Source organism: Colias eurytheme, chromosome 16 (assembly GCF_061535395.1).
Source record: "Colias eurytheme isolate Ceu_HAF_F1 chromosome 16, ilColEury1 Martin Lab GWU primary, whole genome shotgun sequence".
NCBI lineage: Eukaryota > Metazoa > Arthropoda > Insecta > Lepidoptera > Pieridae > Colias > Colias eurytheme.
In genome coordinates this window covers 1040344-1064810 of record NC_142995.1, presented here as the reverse complement: position 1 = coordinate 1064810, position 24467 = coordinate 1040344, and the positions used below count along the sequence as shown (strand labels likewise).

Below are 24467 nucleotides of genomic sequence, written 5' to 3'. Positions count from 1 at the left end.
CGTGGTACATGTTTACGTTTTCTCTACATAAGAACCATCCTCGTACTTCCAGGAATATAATAAAAAAAGAATTATCGAAATCGGTTCAGCCGTTCTCGAGTTATGCGCTTACCAACACATTTTGCGATTCATTTTTATATTATAGACTAGCGGTTCGCCCCGGCTTCGCCCGTGGTACATATTTACGTTTTCTCTACATAAAAGCCATCCTCGTACTTCAAGGAATATAATAAAAAAAGAATTATCGAAATCGGTTCAGCCGTTCTCGAGTTATGCGCTTACCAACACATTTTGCGATTCATTTTTATATATAAGATTATGTGATAAGTGATAACATTATATTCATTTTATTAAACACTCTTCTTGCTCGCATTCTGTCCCGTTTGGGTTCTTTGTAAACAGTAGGAATTATTACCTTAGACAAAATATGTAGCAAAACTAACTTTCTTTAATGTATCTACAGATTTTATTTATATATAATAATAATAATATAAAGAGGGTAGTTATCTACAAAATAACGAAATAAGTTCTTACCTCAAGACAATAATTGTTCTTAAAATATTTTTACTTCTGAACGAATGCATTCCCTTGTTTTGTAGACAGTCCATATGAATTATAAAATTAAAATTGAGCAAACAAAATCCCCCGATTTTTAGGCATGCTTTTATGATTTTATATTTGTTAAGTTTCCATTATTTTCTATCGTTGTGTTGTTACGTTCCCAATTTTAACTTAGTTCAACTAAGCATTAACTTAAACGTAACTTGTATTCCCTAAGTTCAGCTGTGTAAATACTACTTGAGCTTTTATAAGCACAGGATGCGAACGGAATGCCGTCTAACGAGGGAGGTTAGAATCCAGTTTTTATTGCAATAATATCCCTTTAGGATGTTATTGCGTATATAGAAGCCTTGTCACCTTCTAAAAACTAATATTTTTTGTGAGATAAAGTTAAAACTGCAATCATTAAATAATGATTACTTAAATCAAATCAAATTCAATTGTGCACATCTATACTTACTAATATTATAAAGCTGAAGAGTTTGTTTGTTTGTTTGGACGCGCTAATCTCAGGAACTACAGGAACTCAGGTCCGGTTTTTACACGCTTTATATTAGCTTCACCTGTATGTTTGTATGTTTGTAACCGACTTCTTTGGGCGCGATTTTGACCCACTTTAAACGGCCAGATTTCGTTCAAACTTTGTAGATTTATTGAGGACCGATGACAATACACTAATTTGATAAAAATTTTCTATTTTTAGTTCGGTTCTCTATAAAAAGCGTGTTTTTTAGTTTTTTTAAACTATTATTATTATCTTAATTTTTGACTGGGAACCGATTTTGATAATTCTTTTTTAATTAAAATCCTAGTTTAGTTTACTTCTAGAATTTGAAAGTGGTTTAGTTTATTCTTAAAATATTTATGCAGGACACTTTTTCTTATCCCTTTCACCGAAAAGCTGCAAGTAATCAATGAGTCGACTAAAATTAAATACAAATAACTGTTCATCATAATTCGCGACGTGTATCCATTATTTGAGATAGCAACCGGTCTTGTGGTCGGGTTCATGTTGTCGGTAAAAAAAACTGACAATTAGTGGAATGGCTAGAATATTCTTGAAAAAGTTGTATAGAAAATTTTTTATAAGCAGTGGCGTACTGGTGAAGGGCTAAATCATAAAACATTAAAGTTCTACTTTAGAATAAGACACTCGAGAAACACAAAATGATACAATTGACATTATACAGGTTTCCTGTACTTTTTACATAATTAGTAAAAGAACGGAACTTACTTATTCAATTAGACGCAAACAACTAAATACCAATATTAATTAATAGAATCTTAGAAATATCTGCACAAATATTATAATACTTCGAAAAAATTATTTAGTTCTAGCTTATAGCTATGGACTGTAGTATGTTTTTTACAAATATATTTCACACAAGTACACACAGTTATGCTATAGGCAGAATTTTTTTATTTTTACATTATGTCACATATACCTACAGGTATTGGGATGTTCAAAACTAGCCATTTACTCATTATCCTGTTAATCACACTAAACTGCAGCATGTTTACTAAAAGTCAGCGTAACACTGACACGGTTGCGACGAGTTGTGGTATGCAAATATGTTGTTTACATTATTGATCAGCCGTTTTATAGCTACGGATACATTTCTCTTTGTATTTCCGTTGTTTATTTTTTTCGTTAGATATTTGATAATCTCCATTTATCAATGAAGTGCTAAACGATAATTTAGGATTAGAATCAATTCATAAGTGTTATTTGTTTGGATTATACCTAAGTTGTTAATTTGTTCATAATAATATGAGGAGTTATATCTATCTATATATTTATAAATTTAAATTTATTACTAGGTATAATATGCTGCTTATGCGCGATATTTCATTAAAATACATATGAAAAATTATTATCCTAGTAACGAGGTGCTATAAATTATGTATTATTTTATCCTGTTGCCTATATTATTGAAAATTTAAATATATTATTTGTATACTCAGCTTTTTCTATCAAACCTACTATTTTCTTGCAGGTATTTCAATGTGTATTATCAATCGCTTGCTAAAATATATTCGATTTAAAAATTTTCAGATAGACGAAATCTGGCTAGAAGGTCCTCGAGGCGCTTGGGAGGGCACTAGACTCTCACAGTGGTCGCGGGTTCGAACCCGCTTCGGTATCGCTCAACAGCAATATCAGTTGGACGAACTCGCGCCAGTCGGCAAATGGACGATCCGAGCTAAGCTGGCTGATGGAACGCAGGTTTGTTTCAGCGCCATCTATATTTATATACAGGAACTACTTGCATATAAATATACAAACACGAAGTTATAAATTTAAATAAATGAGATTATATATTTAGCGTATTTATTTATTTTAAAGAAACATAAAAAAAACTTAAATAACAATTATTATAAATTAAATTGGAAATGTGATAGATTGATATCAGCGCCATCTATGATTTATTGCGCTAACTACAATGAGGTTTCGCTAGCACTGGCCATAAACATTTCAATTTAAAAAGTTTCAGAAAAAAGAATGGTGTTCTTTCAATGTTAAACATTACTGAATTTATAATTTTGTTTTTTCGTTATAACTAATTACTGTTTCTTGAAAATTTAAAGTAAAAAAATATCAATGTATTTTTAATAATTCACAAACACTGGCCGCAAACATTAAAAAAAAATGCTACAGAAAAAAATTTGGAACGCCGATTTGAAATTTTTACATTGTTATTGTCTGTTATTGTATTTTGTTTCGACATAATTTTATAGGTATTTATTTTCACTATTAATTATTATTCATAACAATTGTTTGAAACTTATACGAAAGAAAAATATTAATAGATTTTTAAATAATAACGGATTCTTTATTATGTAGATAAATTTGCTTTTCGTAATTTTTAAACATTTTTGAATTTTTAGGGTTCAGCGCTATTTTCAGTAGCCAATTACGAGTTACCGCCATTTCAGCTGACGGTACGACACGCGCCACGAATTTTAAGATCTAGTGAAAGGCTTGTTTGGACAGTATGTGTGAGGTGAGAACTTTATATTGAAAATATAGGAATATATTTATTTATTTAATTCAGTATATTTGTACTTTTTCCAACATCTTTCATTAATGATTGAGGTTAAAGTAAATTATCTGTATAAAAATTGCGGTGTACCTAATAATAATTAATTGTAGTAACTAAGTACATGTATTTACTATGTTGAACTTTCACCTATAAAAACTTGTTGTTGTTTGTAAGACGAGAAGTTTTAAGTTTAGCTTTATAGACAATCATCATTCTGTACCAATAAAAAAATTTCATGAGTTAATTTATTAGCATATATTAAGCAGTAGAGGACATGTTAGTGATTCGGTTCCGGGGTGCGGGATCCGAGGGTGGGATCCCACTGACACGTTATACGTCGCCTGATGTTTTAATTGTTTATTTAACCATAGTATAGGTACCCATGGTCAGAAGCAGTAGAAGGCATGTTAGTGATCAGGATCCGGGGTGCGGGATCCTAGGGTGGGATACAACTGACACTATAAGCTGCCTGATGATTTTATTGTTAATTTTCCCATATAGGTACCCATGGTCAGAAGCAGTAGAAGGCATGTTAGTGATCAGGATCCGGGGTGCGGGATCCTAGGGTGGGATACAACTGACACTATAAGCTGCCTGTTGATTTTATTGTTAATTTTCCCATATAGGTACCCATGGTCAGAAGCAGTAGAGGGCATGTTAGTGATCAGGATCCGGGGTGCGGGATCCGCGGGTGGGATCCGAACGGCCACAAAATTGAGGGCTAGAGCCTGTCATAGGCATGCTGCAGCAGCAAGACGTATAGGCCTTATGGGGGATACTCCGCCTGATGTTGTTATTGCTGATTTCTCTTTTCAGGTAATTTTGGTAGTAATTGTACAATTTGATTTACTGTTTTTCATTACATAGAATATGTATTTGCTATTATAAAGAAGCATTTGAATATGTGATCATCAATATTATTCTGTGTTTTGTTTGAAAAAGGAAAGCAAATTATGCAATATTTTCGTTTACGATTATTACGTGTCGATAATTAATTTTTGAACAAAAACCCTGTTTGTTTTCGCTGTGAAAGTTTTGTTATTTGAATTAGGTACTCTTTCTATCATACATCTTCTTCTTCTTATACAGGGTGTCACACTATTGGTATACTAAGCGCGAAGGAACGTGTAGTTTTGCATACACTGATCACGTAAAAAATACATAAACAACAAAATTACGTTAAAATTTTTTTGATATTTTTTTCCTGAAAATCCATGTTTTCTTCTCTAGCTTCGCGCAGCCATCATATACCGCTTCTCTAATGTGAGCATTTTGTCTATGAAAACATAATCTTAAACGATAGCTCACGTTCTAGTGGCAAAAATGGGCGGGTTGCTTGCTATGGGTGTACACATAGAGTTTTAAGATTTCATCTATTTGAAAAAAAAATGCGTCTGGAATTTTTTAAGTATTTTTTACGTACTCAGCGTATGCAAAACTATAACCTCCTTTGAGCTTAGTATACCAACAGTGGGACACCCTGTATATAAAAATGAATCGCAAAATGTGTTGGTAAGCGCATAACTTGAGAACGGCTGAACCGATTTCGTTAATTCTTTTTTTATTATATTCCTTGAAGTACGAGGATGGTTCTTATGTAGAGAAAACGTAAATATGTGTACCACGGGCGAAGCCGGGGCGGACTGCTAGTTATTTAATAATTATTATAATTGGTAATGCTATTTACAAAATTGCAGGAGGAAGGTACAAGAGTATGGCAGAATACTACCGTAATATCACAAGTTGTAGACAATCCAATCACTTTAGAGTTTCTAACCAAACAGGGAACTGTTGTGTCTTCTGGTTTGCCTTATAAATTGAAGGTAAGTTTTAAAGAAACATTATCTCCATCTTTAAATCTCTTTTATTACTGAAATACGTAACATTAATAGTATGAATTAATAGTATTATACTTATGCGTAAAAAATCGTCTTAAATTTTTCTTTAGATACAAGAACTAAAGAAGAATACCGTGTTATAAATCTATTGCAAATAAATAAAAATGCAATAATTACGCTTTTCGCATTCAAAAGATTGTTATCACATAGTTTTCTGTAGCGGTCTTAAATTTGAATGATTTCTAGAGTAAAGCGACGAATTTGGTATCTTTGAATCTTGCCAAACAAGTTTCACTTCTGACACATGTGCTCTTATTTTTTTCTAATCAATTCTACGAATTCTTCAATCTACTTGTCTTATACCCAGGTAAAAGCTACTCGTTGGGACGATAAACCAGCGTCCAACGAAACGGTTCGTATTTGCAAGTCTCCATCCAAATCTATAGATACCATAAATGTTGGTAATTCCTCTTGTATCGACTCCCTTACTGATGAAAAGGGGATCGCTAGAGTCATGTTTACAGCTGATGGAAGTCCTTTTTATGTGTTTCGGGTAAGTCTACACTAATATTATAAAGAGGAAAACTTTGTTTGATTGTAATGAATAGGCTCATAAACTACTGGACCGATTTTAAAAACTCTTTCACCATTCGAAAGCTACATTATCCACGAGTAATATAGGCTATATATCATCATGCTAAGACCAACAGGAGCGGTGTAATGCGGGTGAAACCGCGCGGCACAGCTAGTTTTTTTTATATAATGGCTGTAACAGGTATCCTGTCTTGACTGTTTCAAAAGTTTTGTTACAACTTGAAAACCAGGAGGTTCATTAAATATTTTAGCTGATAGTGTTTAAAATAAGGTACAGAATACAGATCAATTAAGTAGTTCTTAAGGGAAATCGATAAGTGAAAATAATTTCAACGTTATTTTTGTAGACGACGTAAATTACAACGTTATTATTGTTTTGGTGGGTTGATGGGCATTTAGGATACTTTTTCATGTTATTTTTTTCTATTCTTTAAAAAAAAAGACGTGTGGCACTCGGGGACTGCCACGGTAAAGCTATTGCATGCTATGCCTTCAAGCCACACCTCCGTGCCCGTCCCCGCCCGTGGGGAGCGTGAGGTTTTTTCGTTACGGAATTTCTCGATTCGGTCCCCGCGCTCAAGGCCCGCGATAGAAGCTATGCAATAGCTTAAAAATATATTTATAAAACATTTGAATGCTAAAATCCTAAAAATCAATCATATTCATACTTTTCCTTTCTAGGCAAGTACCAATAGCACATCAGCGACCCTACACCTCACAGTAGGGTCTGGTAAAGCAGCTTTAGGACCTTTACGGGCTCCAACCCGGAGTAGGACACTAGTTCCTTTGTATGTTAATATACCTGATGTTAGCAGACCACTTACTGTGCATTTTGTGGTGAGTTCTGTATATTTATGAGGAAAATTTTCGGTAGACTTGGTAAATATGGATTTTTGAGTTTATGGGGATGTTTTGGTCATTTTGGGTGTGTGCATTTTGGTTGTTTTTAGATTAGAGATTATTTGCTCGTTTTCACAATTAAAATAGTCAGTTTTTAAACCCATGCTTGAGATGTAATTATTTTACGCTAGTAATTCATGCCTTTGTCTTAAAATAGTGACTATGTAAAACTTCACTTTAAAACGCTATTTTGAGATTCTGTTCTTCTTTGTGTGTAACAGCATTCAAACTCAAACATTTCTTTATTAGACTTCGTTGAGAAGCGCTTTTGAATCGTGAAAACAAAGAAAAATAATAATTTACCATCGGTTTAGAAAGCAGTTTATACAGAGAAGAACCGACGAGAAACTCCATTGATTACTTTAATATTTTCTAGATGTCCTAAAATAAAAATTATCAGATTAAATTTATATGATACTAATGGCCTTATTTCCAGGTAATAACCCGAGGTGGTATAATCTATCGTTGGGGAGCCACTACCCAATGTCCAACCAGCACAGACCAAATTCTAACCGCTTCTAGAGACTCTATATGCCAAAGTAACATTCGCCACCAACCTGGCCAAATCACCAAGTCGTGGCCCAATATGGCCAATACTTCCAATATATTTAATGAACATTGGGCCAATATGGCCAAGACATCCAATGTATCCAATGAACATTGGGCCAACATGGGCAAGTTTGGCAGCTTCCCGAATTATGCGACAAATGCTTCCAATAGTGATGTTCTGGATTCCTTACTTGATGGCCAATTGTTGAAGATAATGCTGCCAATAAAAGTGACGCACCAAATGTGCCCAGACAGTCATTTAGTGGCGTATTTCTATCATGGCGATGAGCTAATCAGTGCGAGTAAGCACTTTGAAATGGATGAATGTTTTGTTAATAAGGTAAATTAATCTAAATTTAAGCCATTTTGCACGCCTCATAAGCGAAGCGTTGAGGTGGGTACTACTGTCACTTCGCGCAAAACATCTGATTTTTCAAACTTAAAATGTCTTTATGTATCATACATTGCACTTGTAAGATAATACATACACACACATATTAAGAAAAAACACTATTTTTAACGTTCATGATATTTTTGATGTCATTTTTGTTATTTAAACTAGTTAAAAACAGTTTAAAAAAGTTCTGTCTTGGACGTCCGTAGAGATATTTTGATAACCGAGAAAGGAAATAGGATAGGTTTTATCCCGGAAATCCCACGGGAACGGGAACTATGCGGGTTTTTCTTTGAATGCGCGGGCGAAGCTGCGGGTGGAAAGCTAGTTTTCTATAAAACTTAAATGATTTCCATTACAAATAATGTATGAAAATTACTTGTCAAAAAGTATTAAATAAGGTATCAGGGCCTATACCTGTTATATCGCAAATGTACATGTTTATTTAATACTAGCGGTCCGCCCCGGCTTCGCCCGTGGTACATAATATTTACGTTTTCTCTACATAAGAACCATCCTCGTACTTCAAGGAATATAATAGAAAAGAATTATCGAAATCGGTTCAGCCGTTCACACGTGATGCCGTGACAACGCGAAACGGGTGCAGACCCGCCGCCTTTTTATAGCTCCCGCCGCGAAGCGCGTCGAACGCGGCAACTGATACACAAAAATAATCCTTATGGTATGATTCTGTATTCACGCGCGATGACTTATAGCGTATTTCATGTATAACTTTGGTGTTTCTACACCGATTTACATGATTCTTTTACTATAACCTGCCCAGGAGTATGAAGAATAATTGTGCCAAATTTCGTTAAAATGCGTCGTGTAGTTTTTGTTTCTATAACGAATATACAGACAGACAGACAGACAGACAGACAGACAAAAATTTTACTGATTTCATTTTTGGCATCAGTAGCGATCCCTTATCACCCCTTCATAGTTTTTTTTTAAATATATTTCATGTACAGATTTATTATAAGTATCTAAGATAAATAAAATTGGTCGTACGTGTGTACATTTTAAACTAACTTGTTTTATCATCCTCTTTTAGGAAGATCCTTTATACCAACTTTTATTTTCTTCCTAAATCTTTCCAGGTGGAATTATCCTGGGCAACCCGGCAAGCCCTTCCCGGGTCAATCGCCAACTTGCACATTACTACCCCAGGACCAGCGCTCTGTGCCCTATCAGTGATAGATACCGCATCAAAATGGGTTCAGCCGGGAGAGAATATAAAGGACCTAATATTGAGGAATTTGAGGAAACTGGTCGATGGACATAGGAATATGACGGAGTATGATGCGGCGGGAGAGTGTTTCTTTTGTAAGTATGAATATACACCTTTTCAAAGAATTGCTATTTCTTTAGAGTAGGTATTAATTGCATTAACATTTTGTAAAACAGATGTGAAAACTGCGGAAAATGCTCACTTTGATGGACGTTTGAGAAAAGTATATTTTCGATATAGTACATAGTTAGTTAACTGCAAATTTTATTCATCACTCATCACTCATTGATATCACTGTAAATGTCATCCACAACAATTTAAAATCTCACATGTTTAATTATAATATTATTAAAAAATTATTATAATTATTATAACGGCTTTTACAATCTTACGGCGACATTTAGATTTCTCTGTATTTTCGTATACATGTACTCTGTATGTGTGTGTGTATCAATAATTCTCTTAATCTATAAATAATTATTTCATTTAGCGGAAGACAGCCCCAGCGCATCATCGCTTGCAGAGTTGTGGCTAGCGGGTGCGGGGGTGAGACTGGCTGGGGGGGTGCGGGGGAAATGTGGACCTGCCACCCTTGTGGCGGGGGAGACTGTGCCCAGGAGTGATTTCTCTGAGGTTTGTGTATTGGAATAGAAATGAAAATAAAAAAAATAAATAGATTTTTTGAGATTTTTTGTATGTTTTGTGATTTTTTTTTGTACTAACTATGTAAGAAATATAGTTTATTTTTTTAGTACAATGTTAAATATTACACGTCGATTCATACCCTTATTTGTCAAATTTTAGTCAATGTTTTTTTTCTTTGTTTTTCATTCAAGGTGATTCAAGTATTTATGTGTAATTTAAAGAAAGTAATCGTTAAATATTTGACTGTTAAGGAAAGGAATAAGCAAACAACACAGTGTAATGTTTCACACTGCGATTATTGGCGCGAGACATACCTACATACAATCAGAAACATTTATTTATTAATAAATGGTTATTTTTAAGTTTAAATAATAAATATTCCCAGGCTTGGCTTTGGCGTCTCATAGCAGTGGGTTCCAACGGCTCAGTGGTGGCCAGCGCTCGGACTCCAGACTCTATCACCCGGTTCGAGGCCTCCGCACTTTGCTTGGCCAAAACCGGTGTTGCTGTATCGCAACCTGCTGTGTTGCAAGTAATTATACTTTTTGTTCTTTTATGTGAAATTGATACTGATATAATTATAATATGTAGAAGACGAATGAAAAGTAGATAGACGAAATATTTGACAAATTCTTGTAAAATACTAATTTTTCTTGTTTAAATCGTTTTTTTTTTTTGCAGTTTCCAATGGTTATAACAGATTTGCCTGTAATACAAAAATTCTACACAAATCCTTACATTACGCACTTGCCAATATACTATATGCAATTTCTTTACAGTCTTTCTTTACCTACAATTATTAAATTCTCTATCTACCTACCTATCACATCTTTTTCTTTCTTTTTAAAGAAACTACCCTCAAAAAACCAAAAAACTCCGCAGGTATTCCGCGAATTCTTCCTCCATGCTGACGGACCCCGCAGGTTGCGGCGCGGAGACGAAGCCGTAGTACGATATAGACTGTTCAACTATCTGTACCAGCCATTAAGCGTAAGTATTGAATAACAAACTACCCGCACACATTATAAATGATTTTATAAGTAAAAACGTGTAGATAGCTTACCAACACAACATTCGATGTTCAAAAAGGGCACAATAATGATGATAATATGTCATTATTCGACTACCGTAAGCAAAAAAGAGACATCAATGAAATATGGCTAATTAGCCAAATTTAAACGTACCACTTCCAGATGAGTTAATGACCTATTTTAACTATTTTACTTAAAATATGAACATGTGCTGGGATCCTGCAACCTACAGGATCCCATCACAAGTAGCATAACCTCTTTATAGTCACGCTGCTACAATGTAATTTTTTTAAGTACACACAACACACCACAAAATAGTTATTTTAATGTTATAAATAAAAATATAAAAATTTGGCAACCTATAGTGTGTAATATGTGTATTTAAAAATAAAATATCATTTAAAAATTCCAGGTACAAATCCAAATCCTCTCCGACCCGCACTTATCAGGATCGAGTTCTCAGCAAGGCTGTGTCTCAGCACGATCCTCGCTGTCCGGTAGAATACAGGTCTCAGCGCGGGTTGCTGGGAACGCGAGACTCAGTATTAGAGCCACTGCGACTGGGGGGTGTAATGATACTAGTGCTGAGAAAAACAGGTAATGGATAAAAGTTAATGAAAAATAAATTGGTTGTCTGTAAAGTCGGTTTACTGACGATAGTTGAACGTGACAACGTCCGATTGTGCTTCTTTGTCGCTCGTTCCGCGCTCTCGCTTGCACTTCAAGCCTTACATGGAACGCCTCAGAGCGAGGTAACGCCGCATGAGTCATGTTTTTTCGTGCGTGCAGCCGGCTCTATCAAATTATAAGACGTCACGTCAAAAACAGATATGATTATGGATTAAAGGGAAAAAATGATAAACGGTCAAGCATGAGTCGGATACGTGACGCGGGTTCCGTATTAATAAGCGAAAGATGAAAAAAGCAGCATACGTGTTGAAAGTGAAACTTCTTTGGCAACATTTAAAGATACCTAAATCATCGCCTTACTCCATGACGTGACGGTATTGCCATGACGCGACCTTGAAATTTTACTCTCAACGTGCCTTAAGAAGTTTCACTTCAAAAACATTTCATTCAGTGATATGCAATATTGATTTAAATCTAAATTGAATTATTTTTCGCAGTGATGAAGTTATAGTACAAATACAAGTGGACCCAGAAGGCGTGCCAATACAAGAACATAAATCTATTATGTTATGTGGAAGAGGTTAGTTTTCTTAATAGGCGCTCTTCACAATAGGCAGTGTTGGGCGAAAGGCAATCACGATAGTGTAGAGCCAACATATTGTGATCGGCCGTCATTGTAGATGCAAATATCGACAATCGTTTGTTGGGCCAACACTACCCATTGCGAAGACGGTTCATTAAATTTATAATAAAACAACAGAATGAAGTGCAGAACAGAACTAACATGTTTTATTATTTGAAACATATATATATACCTATATCACCAAACCAGCCAGTACAGTAAGGAGTTCACATATAACATATTAGATATTATTTTTCTACACCCCCACTATATCTAACAATGTTATATTGATAAGTGTACAATAACATAAATATGCTGAACCCCCAGTTGTAATTGTAATCTTCACATCGCCAGAACATAAAACTGACAACTTTTCACTGTTTGCAACGATAATTTCCTGTTTCTGATCATAAGACGCATTCATAACCCAACTTTCATTTGCCGTAAGGTGTACACTGGCTCCAGAGTCAATATACCATGCATTTTTATTGAAATTCCCGCTTAGGAACACAGCACTAAAAGCATTAGACTGCATTCGGGGTTTTTCTTTGGAGTTCGACGCGTTTTCGTTATTTGTACATTGATTTCGATAGTGTCCTTTTTGTTTACATCGGTAACATGTCACCAAAGAGTATACAGTCAATTACTACGTAAGACATGTCACTGAAGTGTCACTGTCTTCACCTTGACGTTTGATTTTGACGGATCGACAATGTTACCAACATTGACATTTTTTCTTGACGCCATTTTATTTTTCATGTACTTCGAACGAGCTGCGAATGCTCCGCCAACTTCATCATGTTCCTCTATGGTTGACTCCATGTCTAACAATTTCGACTTTATAGAATCAGCCGTTATGTTAATGCCTGAATGCTCTATTGCCATGATCATCGGTGAAAACCGCTCTGGTAATCCTGCTAATAACAATGAGCCTGTCCACTGGTCATTTATTTCAAAACCTGTGCCACTTAATTTTTGAGCCGTGTCAATTATTTGAGTCACATAGGACGTCATTGAACTGCAGTTTTCCAGTCTTATCGAAATTAGATTCCGTAACAGATTTATCCTTCTTGAAAAACCGTTGTCATCGAATAACTGTTGTAATTTTTCCCAGAGTTCTTTTGATGTTCTTACACTTTTTACATGTACAAACAAAGACGGATCGATTGTCATAATCAGCTTTGCCCGGGTTTTTTTCGTCATCTGCAGCTCCTACGCTCGCTCCTTCTGGCTTTACACAATGTTTCATGCCCTCAAGGATTAGGAAATTCTCTGCCGCGAAGCACCACTCGCTGTAATTTTCCCGTCCACGTAATTTAGGTACATTTATCAAGTAGTTGGCCGCCATCGTAATTCCAAATAAAAATTTTATTTCACGAATATCCAACAACACAATGAAAAAACGTGTTGAAAAAAGCTTTTTAACACTCGTACCAAAACGAAATTCTTGTTAAAAAAAAACTGCTTTTTTACTGATTCTCTGGGCCCATAACCTATAATAAAACAACAGAATGAAGTGCAGAACAGAACTAACATGTTTTATTATTTGAAACATATATATATACCTATATCACCAAACCAGCCAGTACAGTAAGGAGTTCACATATAACATATTAGATATTATTTTTCTACAAAATTATTATTTTAATTTCTATGCTTTTGTATTAATTGTCCTTGAAACTTTATCATTTTTTGTCGATACATATTTAGAAATTTTATTTAACCGTCCTTGACACTTTTCGTTTATGTTTGAACTTTTAAATAAAAATTCTATTGAAGCGAGCTCTTTTGATATTTTGAATGGTTAAGTTGAATTTTTTAAATGGAACCTGAAGGTCAGAGAAGATAGGGATTATATTAAATGTCAAGTGTAAGTGAGCATAAAAGTATTATATATAACTAGTGAAGTGAAATAAATTCACCTCTAATTTAAATGTTTCTGAATTCAAACGACACATAGAATTATCGATGGACTAGCTGCGCTCCGCGGTTTCACCCGCGTGGCTCCGCTCCTGTTGGTCTTAGCGTGATGATATATAGCCTATAGTCTATACCCTTCCTCGATGTATGGGCTATCTAACACCGAAATAATTTTTCAAATCGGACCAGTAGTTCCTGAGATTAGCGCGTTTAAACAAACTTGGGTTTGAATCCTTAAGTATTTATTATTTTTTAATTAAAACTGTACTGTATAAACAAAAATACGTTTAAATATATTTTCCAGGGGTCCCTGGTTCCACAGAATCTGAAGTAAAATGGAATTGGTCGAAAGCAGACATTGTGCCGGGAACCGAATCTGTGACCCTTTGGGCTGCGAGCGATCTCACTGGGCCCTTGCTTGCTGTAAGTATAATTTAAGGGATTCTGTAAAACATCATAATGCATTTTTTATGTTTATAAGTTGTAATAATAAAATATTCAAGTAATAATATCAATTCTTTATTTATTACTTCTAGCTAGCTTCACCTCCACGATTTTTTACAAACATAATATGATGGCTTAACAATGTGTTTGAGTGATTAAAAATTACTTTTATGTTATAATATTACTCCGATGTTACAAATGAGTGTAATTTTTTTAATTATTTAAATTGGATGACAGATATTTTTTTTAGTAAAGTGGCTTACAACTTTCAACTTCAAAATGTATAACTTTCAACACACGAATTTTATCCGGATCCCGCCGGATCCCATCTCCATCCCATCGGATCCTACCTCCCCATCAGAACCCACACAAAACAAAAAAATCTTAATTAAAACTATTTTTTATCTCTCTCACAAGGATTAAAAACTTTAATATAATAAATTAATATTAAATCCCAGGATGCAGACGCATTAACACAATTACCGCGAGGTTGCGGGGAACAGAACATGGCGCGTCTCGCGACCAACTTGCTCGCGCTATCGCTGTTACACCCGGACTCGTCTGCTGCTTACATCGCGAAGGATCATGTGGCTAGAGGTATGTTTAATTTCATTTTAAGTTAAATAGAAAACGAACAATTTTGTTTTTTTTTTCAGATAAAAATTGGTATTATCTATTATTTATAATGTTAGTCATTAGTTTTTCTCAATCAGTAGGTATTAATCCGAATTTTTATTGACATCTTATTATAGAGCCAATTTAATAGGCAACACTTGACGTCTATCAATTTTATCTTCGAAGAGAGGTTAAACCTGCTTAAAAACATCGATTAAAGTGAATTAATCGATACGTATTTGAAACATTTGTCAATCGAATTATTAAATTTATGATGATTTTTATTCACAAGTATTCAATACATTCGATTCTAGATGTCAGATTTAGATTTTTAGAGTAATTTCTCTGGTATTTAAAAAGAAAAGAGGTTTATTGACACAAAATTGTAGCAACGTCAGTTCTTCAATTCAGAAATTGTTTATTATGTTTAGAATGGTTTATCAGTAAAATGAAATCTTAAAATTACTTGTATCGGTCATTATTATTATAAATATGTAATCGTAATTGAAAAAAGTTAAGCAGATGTGCAGTTCTAACAAAACGAAATATCATATTCTATGTCGTCGTTACTAGGTTACGTTGTTGAATTTTGTTGAACTGTCAAATGTTGCCTATATGGCTCTACTATAAATGGAAACATCATTTTTGACAGAATTTAACCACAGACTCACAGAGTAATGAAATTTCACAGTGTACTTAAAACACACAGAGTACCTAAAGCATCATTTCAAAAACGCGCGTTTGGAATTTTTGACATATTGTAAACATGACTTTTGACAGAGTAATGAAATTTCATAGAGTAATAAAAACACAGCTATTCATTAATTTTATTATTTTTGCATTCGTTTGTATAATAATAATAAAGTTTTATAAATATACAAGCATTTACATATCTAATCCCCAGGATTTGCTCGTCAACTGCAATATTCGCACCCGCAGGGCGGTTTCAGCGCATTTGGCCCTTCAGACCCGAAACCTTCCACTTGGCTCACCGCGTTCTGTGTGCGATATTTGAGAAAAGCTCATCAGGTATGTAGAATTGAAAAATTTAATAATATTGATTATGTCTGCAAACTTTTATTTAATATAATTTTTAAAGTAAATAGAAAAAATGCAATCGTGTAGAAAAAATGCAATGTTTATGTGCAAATTTTGATGTAGTTTTAAGTTTTTTTTTATTAGAAAATAAATGATTATTTATTTATTACTAGCGGTCCGTCCCGGCTTCGCCCGTGGTATGAGGCACGATATTTCGCAATAAAGTGTAGCCTATGTTCTTTCTCAGGGTCTAAAGATTATCTGTGCCAAATTTCATCAAAATCGGTCCAGAAGTTTATGCGTGAAAACCATACATACATACATACAATATACAAACCTTTCCTCTTTATAATATTAGTATAGATCTATTTATTTAATCACGGGGCGGGATTCGAACTGGCGTCTTCCGCCAATCCTTGCTCAACTCGGCCAGCCGTGATCTCGCCAGAGCAATCTTTTTATTCTACTCTTTCGGTTTTATGTGTCTAAGGAACACCTATTGAGATGATTAAACAACCGTGATCGTTTTAATCACTACATAGTATAAAACAAAGTCGCTTTTTCTGTCCCTATGTCCCTATGTATGCTTAAATCTTTAAAACTACGCAACGGATTTTGATGCGGTTTTTTGTAATAGATGGAGTGATTCAAGAGGAAGGTTTTAGTATATAATTTATTAGGTTTTAGTCAAAGCGGGCGAAGCCACGGGCGGAAAGCTAGTTATCTTATATATATATTATCTCTATTAATATTGACTATTATTTATTTACAGATAATATCTCCCAATGAGCCAATCCCAAGTGTAGTAGAAAGAGCGGAAAGATGGCTCCTCTCTCAGCAAATGGAAAATGGCTGCTTCAGGAATGAAGGACAGGTGTTTCATAGAGAACTCAAGGTAGGGAAGTTATCTTACTAGTCATATTCATATGTATGTATGTTACTCTTGTACGTGAAAACTGCTGGACGGATTTCGATGGAACTTTACAGGTCAATATATTCCGATAAAATACTTCATTTTCATGAAACTATGTGTCACAAGTAAAAAATATATTTGTAACGTTCGGGGTTCGAATCTCAGTGGAGGTTATCAATGTTATATTAGACTGCACATATTTGCATTAATAGAAATTGATTATTGAATGTATGAGAGTCACATGTCACATATGAATATCATTTGTATCACGTTTTTTTCCGATTCTTCGAAGAAACGGACATTGCGATTTGACGGTAGTGTAAAAAAAATGTGTGCGTGTACTAGTGTACACACGTAAGAAGTGAAACTTCTTTACGACCTTATTTTTCAAAAAATAATTTACTATATGCAACTTTACAGAAATACGTCGAATCACGCGTGGTAGGGATAAGAAAAAGATGGCGCGTAACGGAAAAATGTCACGCGTAACGAAAAAATGTTACACTAAATTTTTTTCCAACCCCGATAAAGAAGTTTCACTTCAAAAATTGCTATTCATAATTATTAATACTTGTCAAATTCAAATTCAAATTCATATTCATTTAGTAATTGCTTGAACACGTACATTAGATGTTTTGTATTACAAAGTATTGCGTAACAGTGTTCGCCATCTGAACTGGTATGCAATCGAGTAGTTTATAACATATTGATTTTACAAAATTAATTTGACTTAATTAAAATACATTGTAGTAGTCCCAATTCGATTAAATACCTAATAAAATTATTTGTAAAAATATACGGGAAAAGAAAAAATTGAACTTCAATTTCCAGGGAGGCCTCAACGAAGACGGCGACATAGCGAACGTAGCTCTCACAGCGTACGTCATCACCTCACTCATACAATCCGTTTCTCTCTCTCACTCAGTGATACAGAACTCTCTCTCGTGTCTCCGAGCTCTACCACCCAAGAAATCCAAATTATACACGTATAGCCTTGTTACATATGCGTATTCTAGAATAAGACGATATGAGAGAGAGTTGAGAGAGAGTAATGAGGCGGGAGAGAATTTGTTAGTAGATGAGGAAATGAGAGAGTTGGTCGGGCTGTTGAAGATGGCGAGGAGGAAAGGGGATTTCGTTTGGTGGGAGAGTGGTGAGTTTTTTTTTGTGTGTGTGGAAGATTTAAATTAAATTTATTACTGATTTGCTTGATATATCAGTTTAAAAAAAATTACTACTAATTTGCTTGAAACAATAGTGTAAAACTTAAATATTATATCTCCGGTTATGTTTTTATTCTAGATATTTGAATAGCCGATATTTTTGAAATTTTTGAAGTGAAAACTTCTTTAGCGGCGTTGAGCACTTTTTCTGTAATGGGTATAAAATCTTAAACTCGCGTCAGGACACGTGACCTGATCGAAAAAGCGTAAGACGGATACCATTCCAAAATATCAAACATGCTCAACGTTAATAATCAAGTTTTCACTTCTGCCGGCACTCGCGGAGTGCCGTCTTTTTTTTGTGTGTGTGTAAAAGGTTTAAATTAATTTCAGTACTTCTTATTTGATTGAAACAACAGTGTACAACTTAAATATTAAATCTCCGGTCATGTTTTTATTCTTGATGTTTGAATCGCCGATATTTTAATTTTTTTAATTGCTTATGTTCGTAAATCGGAAATTGTTTTTTATTTACTGTTTGTTGTCAGCACACCGTTGTCAGCAAACATTACTCCATTGTCAGTAAAAATATTACTCCGCTGTCAGCAATCATATTTACTCCATTGTTAGCAAACATTTTACTTCGTTGTCAGCAATCACATTACTCCGTTGTCAGCAAACATATTACTCCGTCGTCAGCATAAATATTATGCGGTTGTCCGTAAGCAAATTACACTGTCAATAATAAGTATGTTACCGTTGTTAGCAAACATAAATCGCTATAAGGATATAAATTCGCTTCCCTTTTATTACAAATACCTGAAGCGATAAGGCCGGAAAATTTTACATTTATTTTAAGTTATTATTTATGTAAATGTTATTTTATTGTACATACAGTACAGTATTGCACGCCTCATAAGCGAAGCGTTGAGGTGGGTACTACTGTCACTTCGCGCAAAACATTTGATTTTTCAAACTTAAAATGTCTTTATGTATCATACATTGCACTTGTAAGATAATACATACACACACATATTAAGAAAAAACACTATTTTTAACGTTCATGATATTTTTGATGTCATTTTTGTTATTTTAACTAGTTAAAAAACAGTTTAAAAAAGTTCTGTCTTGGACGTCCGTGTGTCTGTATGTGCGGATCCTTTTTCTTGTTAACACGATAGCGACCGAAATACTTTACTAATCGAGTCTTTTTTTTTCTCTTACGCTTGAGTATGCTCAGGAATAGAACCCTTTCATTTTTCAGGGTCTGATTCGATGTGGTTTAATTGTTATTAAATAAACTAAAATAATAATTAATAAATATTTATTAAAAAAAAATTATGAGGCGTGCACTTTTGGATTTTCCAAATTATTTTCTATTCTACTAGTTGCGCTTTGCGGATGATAAAGCCTTGATAAAGCGCTTTGATAATGATATAGCCTATAGCCTTCCTCGATGAATGGGCTTTCTAAGACCGAAAAAACTTTTCAAATCGAACTTCATGTGATTGAACTCATCAGCTTTATAATATTAGTATAAATGTAAATGTTATTTTTGTGTGTTTTTTTGTTATCAAGTCACTATCCACACACAGGCAGTCTGAGCACCTCAATAGAAGCGACAGGCTATGCACTCCTGTCCCTCAGCGAGTGCCTACTGTCAGTGCGCACCGCGTGTGCGTCGGACGCGCTGCGAGCCACAAGATGGCTGGCGGCACACGCCAACCCGGCGGGCGGGTTTGTGTCCACACAGGTGAGACAACAATGCCTCACGTCAGCCTTTCCCAACCAAAAGCGGACTTCTACCGCCACCTTACTATGATACGCTGACCCCCAGAAAAACTTATTCGCATAGGTCATTAAGAAATAATAAGCTAATAGTAATTAAAAAAATTACTACCAAATGGACCTATGATGTTCTGATAATAAATGAATTTGAATATATCCTCTCGTATGTATAGTACATCTAGTGAGATAGGTATATGTGCCGCTACGATAAAGCTCAACAACATTGTGGTAGCTAACTGCTAAACAGAACACCAACAGTGTGGCTGGGTAAATTTGACCCACGAACAAAATACATGCTAAATCAATTCCAGTTATTGAAAAATTGATTGGTCTAATTATAAAAATACATTTTTTTTTCCTAAAACTAGTAATCTTATAAATTTCCTGAATGTTAATGTTGATGTTATTAATTAAACAGTATCCAAGTTATGTAGTTACACAAATTACATTAAATATGTTACGCGGCCATTTTAACTGGGTATCCCTTACCCGGGCACTTTTAATACCTATGAAATAATTAATACATTCCGAAATAATAGAAGTAAATAAAAGAAGCGCAAAGCCCACGTATTACTAAAGAAAACGAATTTTCAATTCTACTGGGTATAAGATACCCAGTCACAATTCCCTAGGTATATATTTTTATAATTTAGTTTTAGAATTCATTTATTTCTTATGGTAGATATTTCTGAATTTATTTTACCGCACATTCTCAAAGTCACAAATCGATACAATTCTCATCTCCAGGATACTCTAGTAGCTCTAGAAGGTCTCGCCCGCTGGTCCTCCATGGTCCCACCTTCCACCAACCTGACGCTCATCATCAGGAGCGGAGTCATCACCAAGTCACTGCAAGTCTCATCATCGAATAAACTGCCGGAGGTGGTGAAGATGCCGGTTGGCGATGTTAGTGTTAGTGCTGATGGTAAGATAATACTTTTGTTGGATTTAGGGAATTATACAGGGTGAAAATTTTCGATGGGCCCTGAAGGGAAAGTACTTGAAATATTGGAGATAGCAAATTTTGATAAAAAGAAACATTCCTTTATTTTATATGTCCCATGGACTTATAGGCCTATGTCCAGCAGTGGACAAATGTAGGCTGATGATGATGATGATGATAATTGTGGTGTTTGATGATTTAACTAAAAAAATACGTGCTTTAAAGTTTTGATAAAAGGCTAATTTTATAACTTCTTGATGATGCGTATCGGTCTTTTAAATTTACAATTAAATACAACGTATGAACATTTATTTCCTCAAAAAATATTAAAAATATCAGCAACCGGTAAAAACCTAAGCATAACACATATTCCTACATCTGGGTGAAACTGACCCTTAAAGTCATTATGTTCATTTTTTTTACCACTATTTTTATTTAGGTGTTATTTGTGCGGTATTACATACTTCACGAAGATATGACTTATATTATATTCATTTCTATTTTCTCCTCGTTAATTGATTCTTATTTTGATTGTGTCTCTAACAGTTCTTTAATCATCACCACCATCAAATATTTTGTTACTGTGTTTACTAACAAATAAATAAATTTGAAATTTCCAAACTACCCTCAAAATTCTAGGTACAGGATGTTCTCTAATCCAAGCGACACGACTATACAACACACTGACAGTCGACGAAAAACGCGACAAATTGCTCAAAGTGCAAGTGAGCGTGCACACGGACGGGCCTTTCAATTGCGATGGAAACACCACCTGTTTCTGTGCAGCCGTTGTTGAGGTATTTCTAGTATTACTTGTTTTTAAGGCGTTACCCGGCAATTTCGACTATGTTCAACCTCTATAAAGTCTGGTACAACATAAAGCACAATACCGAAAAAAATATATAAAATAGGATGGTCTTTGATCTTTAATTGCTCGCGAGGACTTTTTTCCAAAATTAATAGATTTCTAGAAAAAAAATGTGCCGTGGTCATCGATTTTTCCGCAAATACTCTATAAACTTCGTAACCTGCTGACTTAGAGCTCTGAAAATTTTATGTTTAATAAATTATCAGTTACACAACAGTCCCTGACGAGGATTTTTTGTTTCACTGATTAGTATCTTTTTAAATACAAAATGCGAGGAAAAAAGAAGGTGCAGCGGGAGAGGTTTGAGATCCGTCAAGTATGGTCAAGGTTATTAGCGCATGTATAAGCCTTAAGTAACTGCCTACTGAGCCGACGGTCCCGGGTTCGATCCCCGGTCAGGGCAAATATTTGTGTGATGAACTCAATTATTTGTTCTTGGGTCTGGGTGTTATTATCTATATATGTATTTATTAAATATTATATTTATCGTCGCCTAGTACCCACAACACAAGCCTTAATTGAGCTTACTGTGGGACTAGGTCGATTTGTGTAATAATGTCCTATAATATTTATATTATATTTATTTATTATTTATTTATTTTTTGGGGGTTTGATATGTGTGTTATTTTGATGTTTGGTATGACAGGAATATTTTAGATCGTAAAATAGATTTTAAAAAAGGAAATTGATTTTTGATTGAGGACGTTAGTTGGTGTGATTATAAGTTAGATATTTTAAGCATGTTGTTATACTCATATAAAAATGACATCTTCTTCAGAAATGTATCAAAACTATTTACATTTACAAACAAACAAATAAACAACATATTTACAACTACCCTCACTCATCAACTAGGTATGTGCCCACTGGAGTGACCAGTTCCCCGAAATGGCGCTACTCGAAGTATCTCTACCCGGTGGTTATGGCGCTGATACTACATTGCTATATAAAATGCATCTTAATACAAATACATGTGAGTATTCATTTTTACCGAATTAAAAAATATATGTTGAGTCAAAATATGTGCTGTCATCAGAAGACAGTATTGAAATATATACATCTACTACATACGCTATAACAATTAGGTTAATGATTTTTTCAATCCTTGGTTAAAACTTATTCGTCGAATAATGTATAAAACTACCATTTTAAAAACGTATTCTAATTGCCCGTATTTGACAGTTTACGTGACATTTTAATATTATCGTGTAATACTTTATTGGACGGATAAATAACTAAGGATTGAAAAATCGGCTCTAAAACAAGTATAAATACTAGTAGGAAAATTCCAAAGGAAGTAAATTTAACGAAAAAATCTGAATTATCGAAATATCACGAAAAAAATGTATCTTTACAGAAACATGATCTTATGTTTTCCCAACACAGATTTAGTTCACAAAGAGATGGAATATCAAAAAACCTTAGCATTTATATTATATCATCGAAGTAATGATCGCAATCAATTAATGCTCATTTTCAAATATCGGTGAAATATCAACCGAATATACAAAAAACTAATTAGCCCTTAAAATAATTCGTGCATTAAAATGCATAACGAAACAGTTGCATTGTATTCCAACAAAGGGACAATTCGTAACAATGTCGTCAATACCACATTGTGAGCTAGCGGGAATACAGCGTGACACAGAAACAACAAATATTTTAGTGGACCACGCTCTGTGGCTTGAAAGGAAATAATGGAGATATTTTTTGATGTGTACTTGTAAAAATATGGGATACAGTGGTCGATTTAGAGACATCTTTATTATTTTCGATAAACTTTTATATCTTTCATCTAAAATTTATTCTTACTAGCTGCCCCGGCAAAAGTTGTTTTACCCTATTTGCACATTTTTCGTTATTTCATCCTTATGAACCTTTCTTTGAGCAAACACGTTAAAAATTATCCGAATTGGTCGAGTCGTTTATGAGTTTTCGCTAAACAACATTTGTTTTAATAGATTTATTTTCATTTTTCACAAATCTCATTTTAATTGATTACCCACAATTGAATTTATCTGAATATCCTCCTTATTCCTTTTCATCTATTTGACTTTCTGTCTCAATAAAAACAAAACCAATTTAATGCGTTTTTCAAAAGTCTGCTTAAAGTCTCATTAAAGCTGTAGGTATCCCCAAACATGACAATGGTTTTTAAAGTGACTGTTTATTCAGTCTACCCGAAATTTATGCTAAATCGTAACCCTGCATAAAGCTTTGCTAATGTTTAGCCCATGTTTGTCCCAATTGAAATTCAAATCTGTCCGAAGCTCGAAGTTCTTTCTCTTTTATTCTTTGCTTCTTTTTTTAAGTAAACTACTATTGAATTTAATTAAAAATCCTTACCAGTACCTACCTTCTTTATAAATGGCTGCTATTTACCTTATCATATTTGAAACATCGAATAGATTTAAATATATTGAGATGTTAAAGAAGACCATAGTATTTTGATATTCTCACGAAATCAAAGAGACTGCCCTATTTTACTCAGCAATCTTGAATTTTTGGATATTTGAAACGCGCGCATGATGAAAATGCATGTGTACTGGAAAAGCCGCAGGTCAGAAATCTAGTTCTTTAGTATCCATACTAGCCTGTCCCCACGTCTCCACTCGGAGTATATTTTTATCATAAAAATCAGTTTCGTTTGTTTTGTCATGCCAAACAAACATACCCTTCTATCACCTTCCCTTTGATTATTTCACTTTAGAGTAACTACTCCTGCTAATGAATAAA

The 24467-nt window shown here is 34.3% G+C and overlaps 1 protein-coding gene across 1 annotated transcript in view; it reads left to right on the top strand.

Annotated features, from left to right (window-relative positions):
• LOC149901551 (pregnancy zone protein-like) overlaps nt 1-24467 on the top strand; it is a 31996-nt gene that overhangs the window by 3729 nt on the left and 3800 nt on the right. The window contains exons 5-26 of the mRNA XM_090110915.1: nt 2618-2788; nt 3451-3566; nt 4232-4421; nt 5303-5428; nt 5811-5996; nt 6719-6874; nt 7374-7826; nt 8981-9206; nt 9602-9744; nt 10142-10288; nt 10639-10746; nt 11200-11384; nt 11915-11997; nt 14264-14382; nt 14862-15000; nt 15923-16047; nt 16829-16951; nt 17801-18122; nt 19728-19885; nt 20668-20845; nt 21503-21660; nt 22587-22704. Coding sequence (XP_089967041.1) covers nt 2618-2788; nt 3451-3566; nt 4232-4421; nt 5303-5428; nt 5811-5996; nt 6719-6874; nt 7374-7826; nt 8981-9206; nt 9602-9744; nt 10142-10288; nt 10639-10746; nt 11200-11384; nt 11915-11997; nt 14264-14382; nt 14862-15000; nt 15923-16047; nt 16829-16951; nt 17801-18122; nt 19728-19885; nt 20668-20845; nt 21503-21660; nt 22587-22704 — 3730 coding nt within the window. The remainder of the gene's footprint in view (nt 1-2617; nt 2789-3450; nt 3567-4231; nt 4422-5302; nt 5429-5810; nt 5997-6718; nt 6875-7373; nt 7827-8980; nt 9207-9601; nt 9745-10141; nt 10289-10638; nt 10747-11199; nt 11385-11914; nt 11998-14263; nt 14383-14861; nt 15001-15922; nt 16048-16828; nt 16952-17800; nt 18123-19727; nt 19886-20667; nt 20846-21502; nt 21661-22586; nt 22705-24467) is intronic.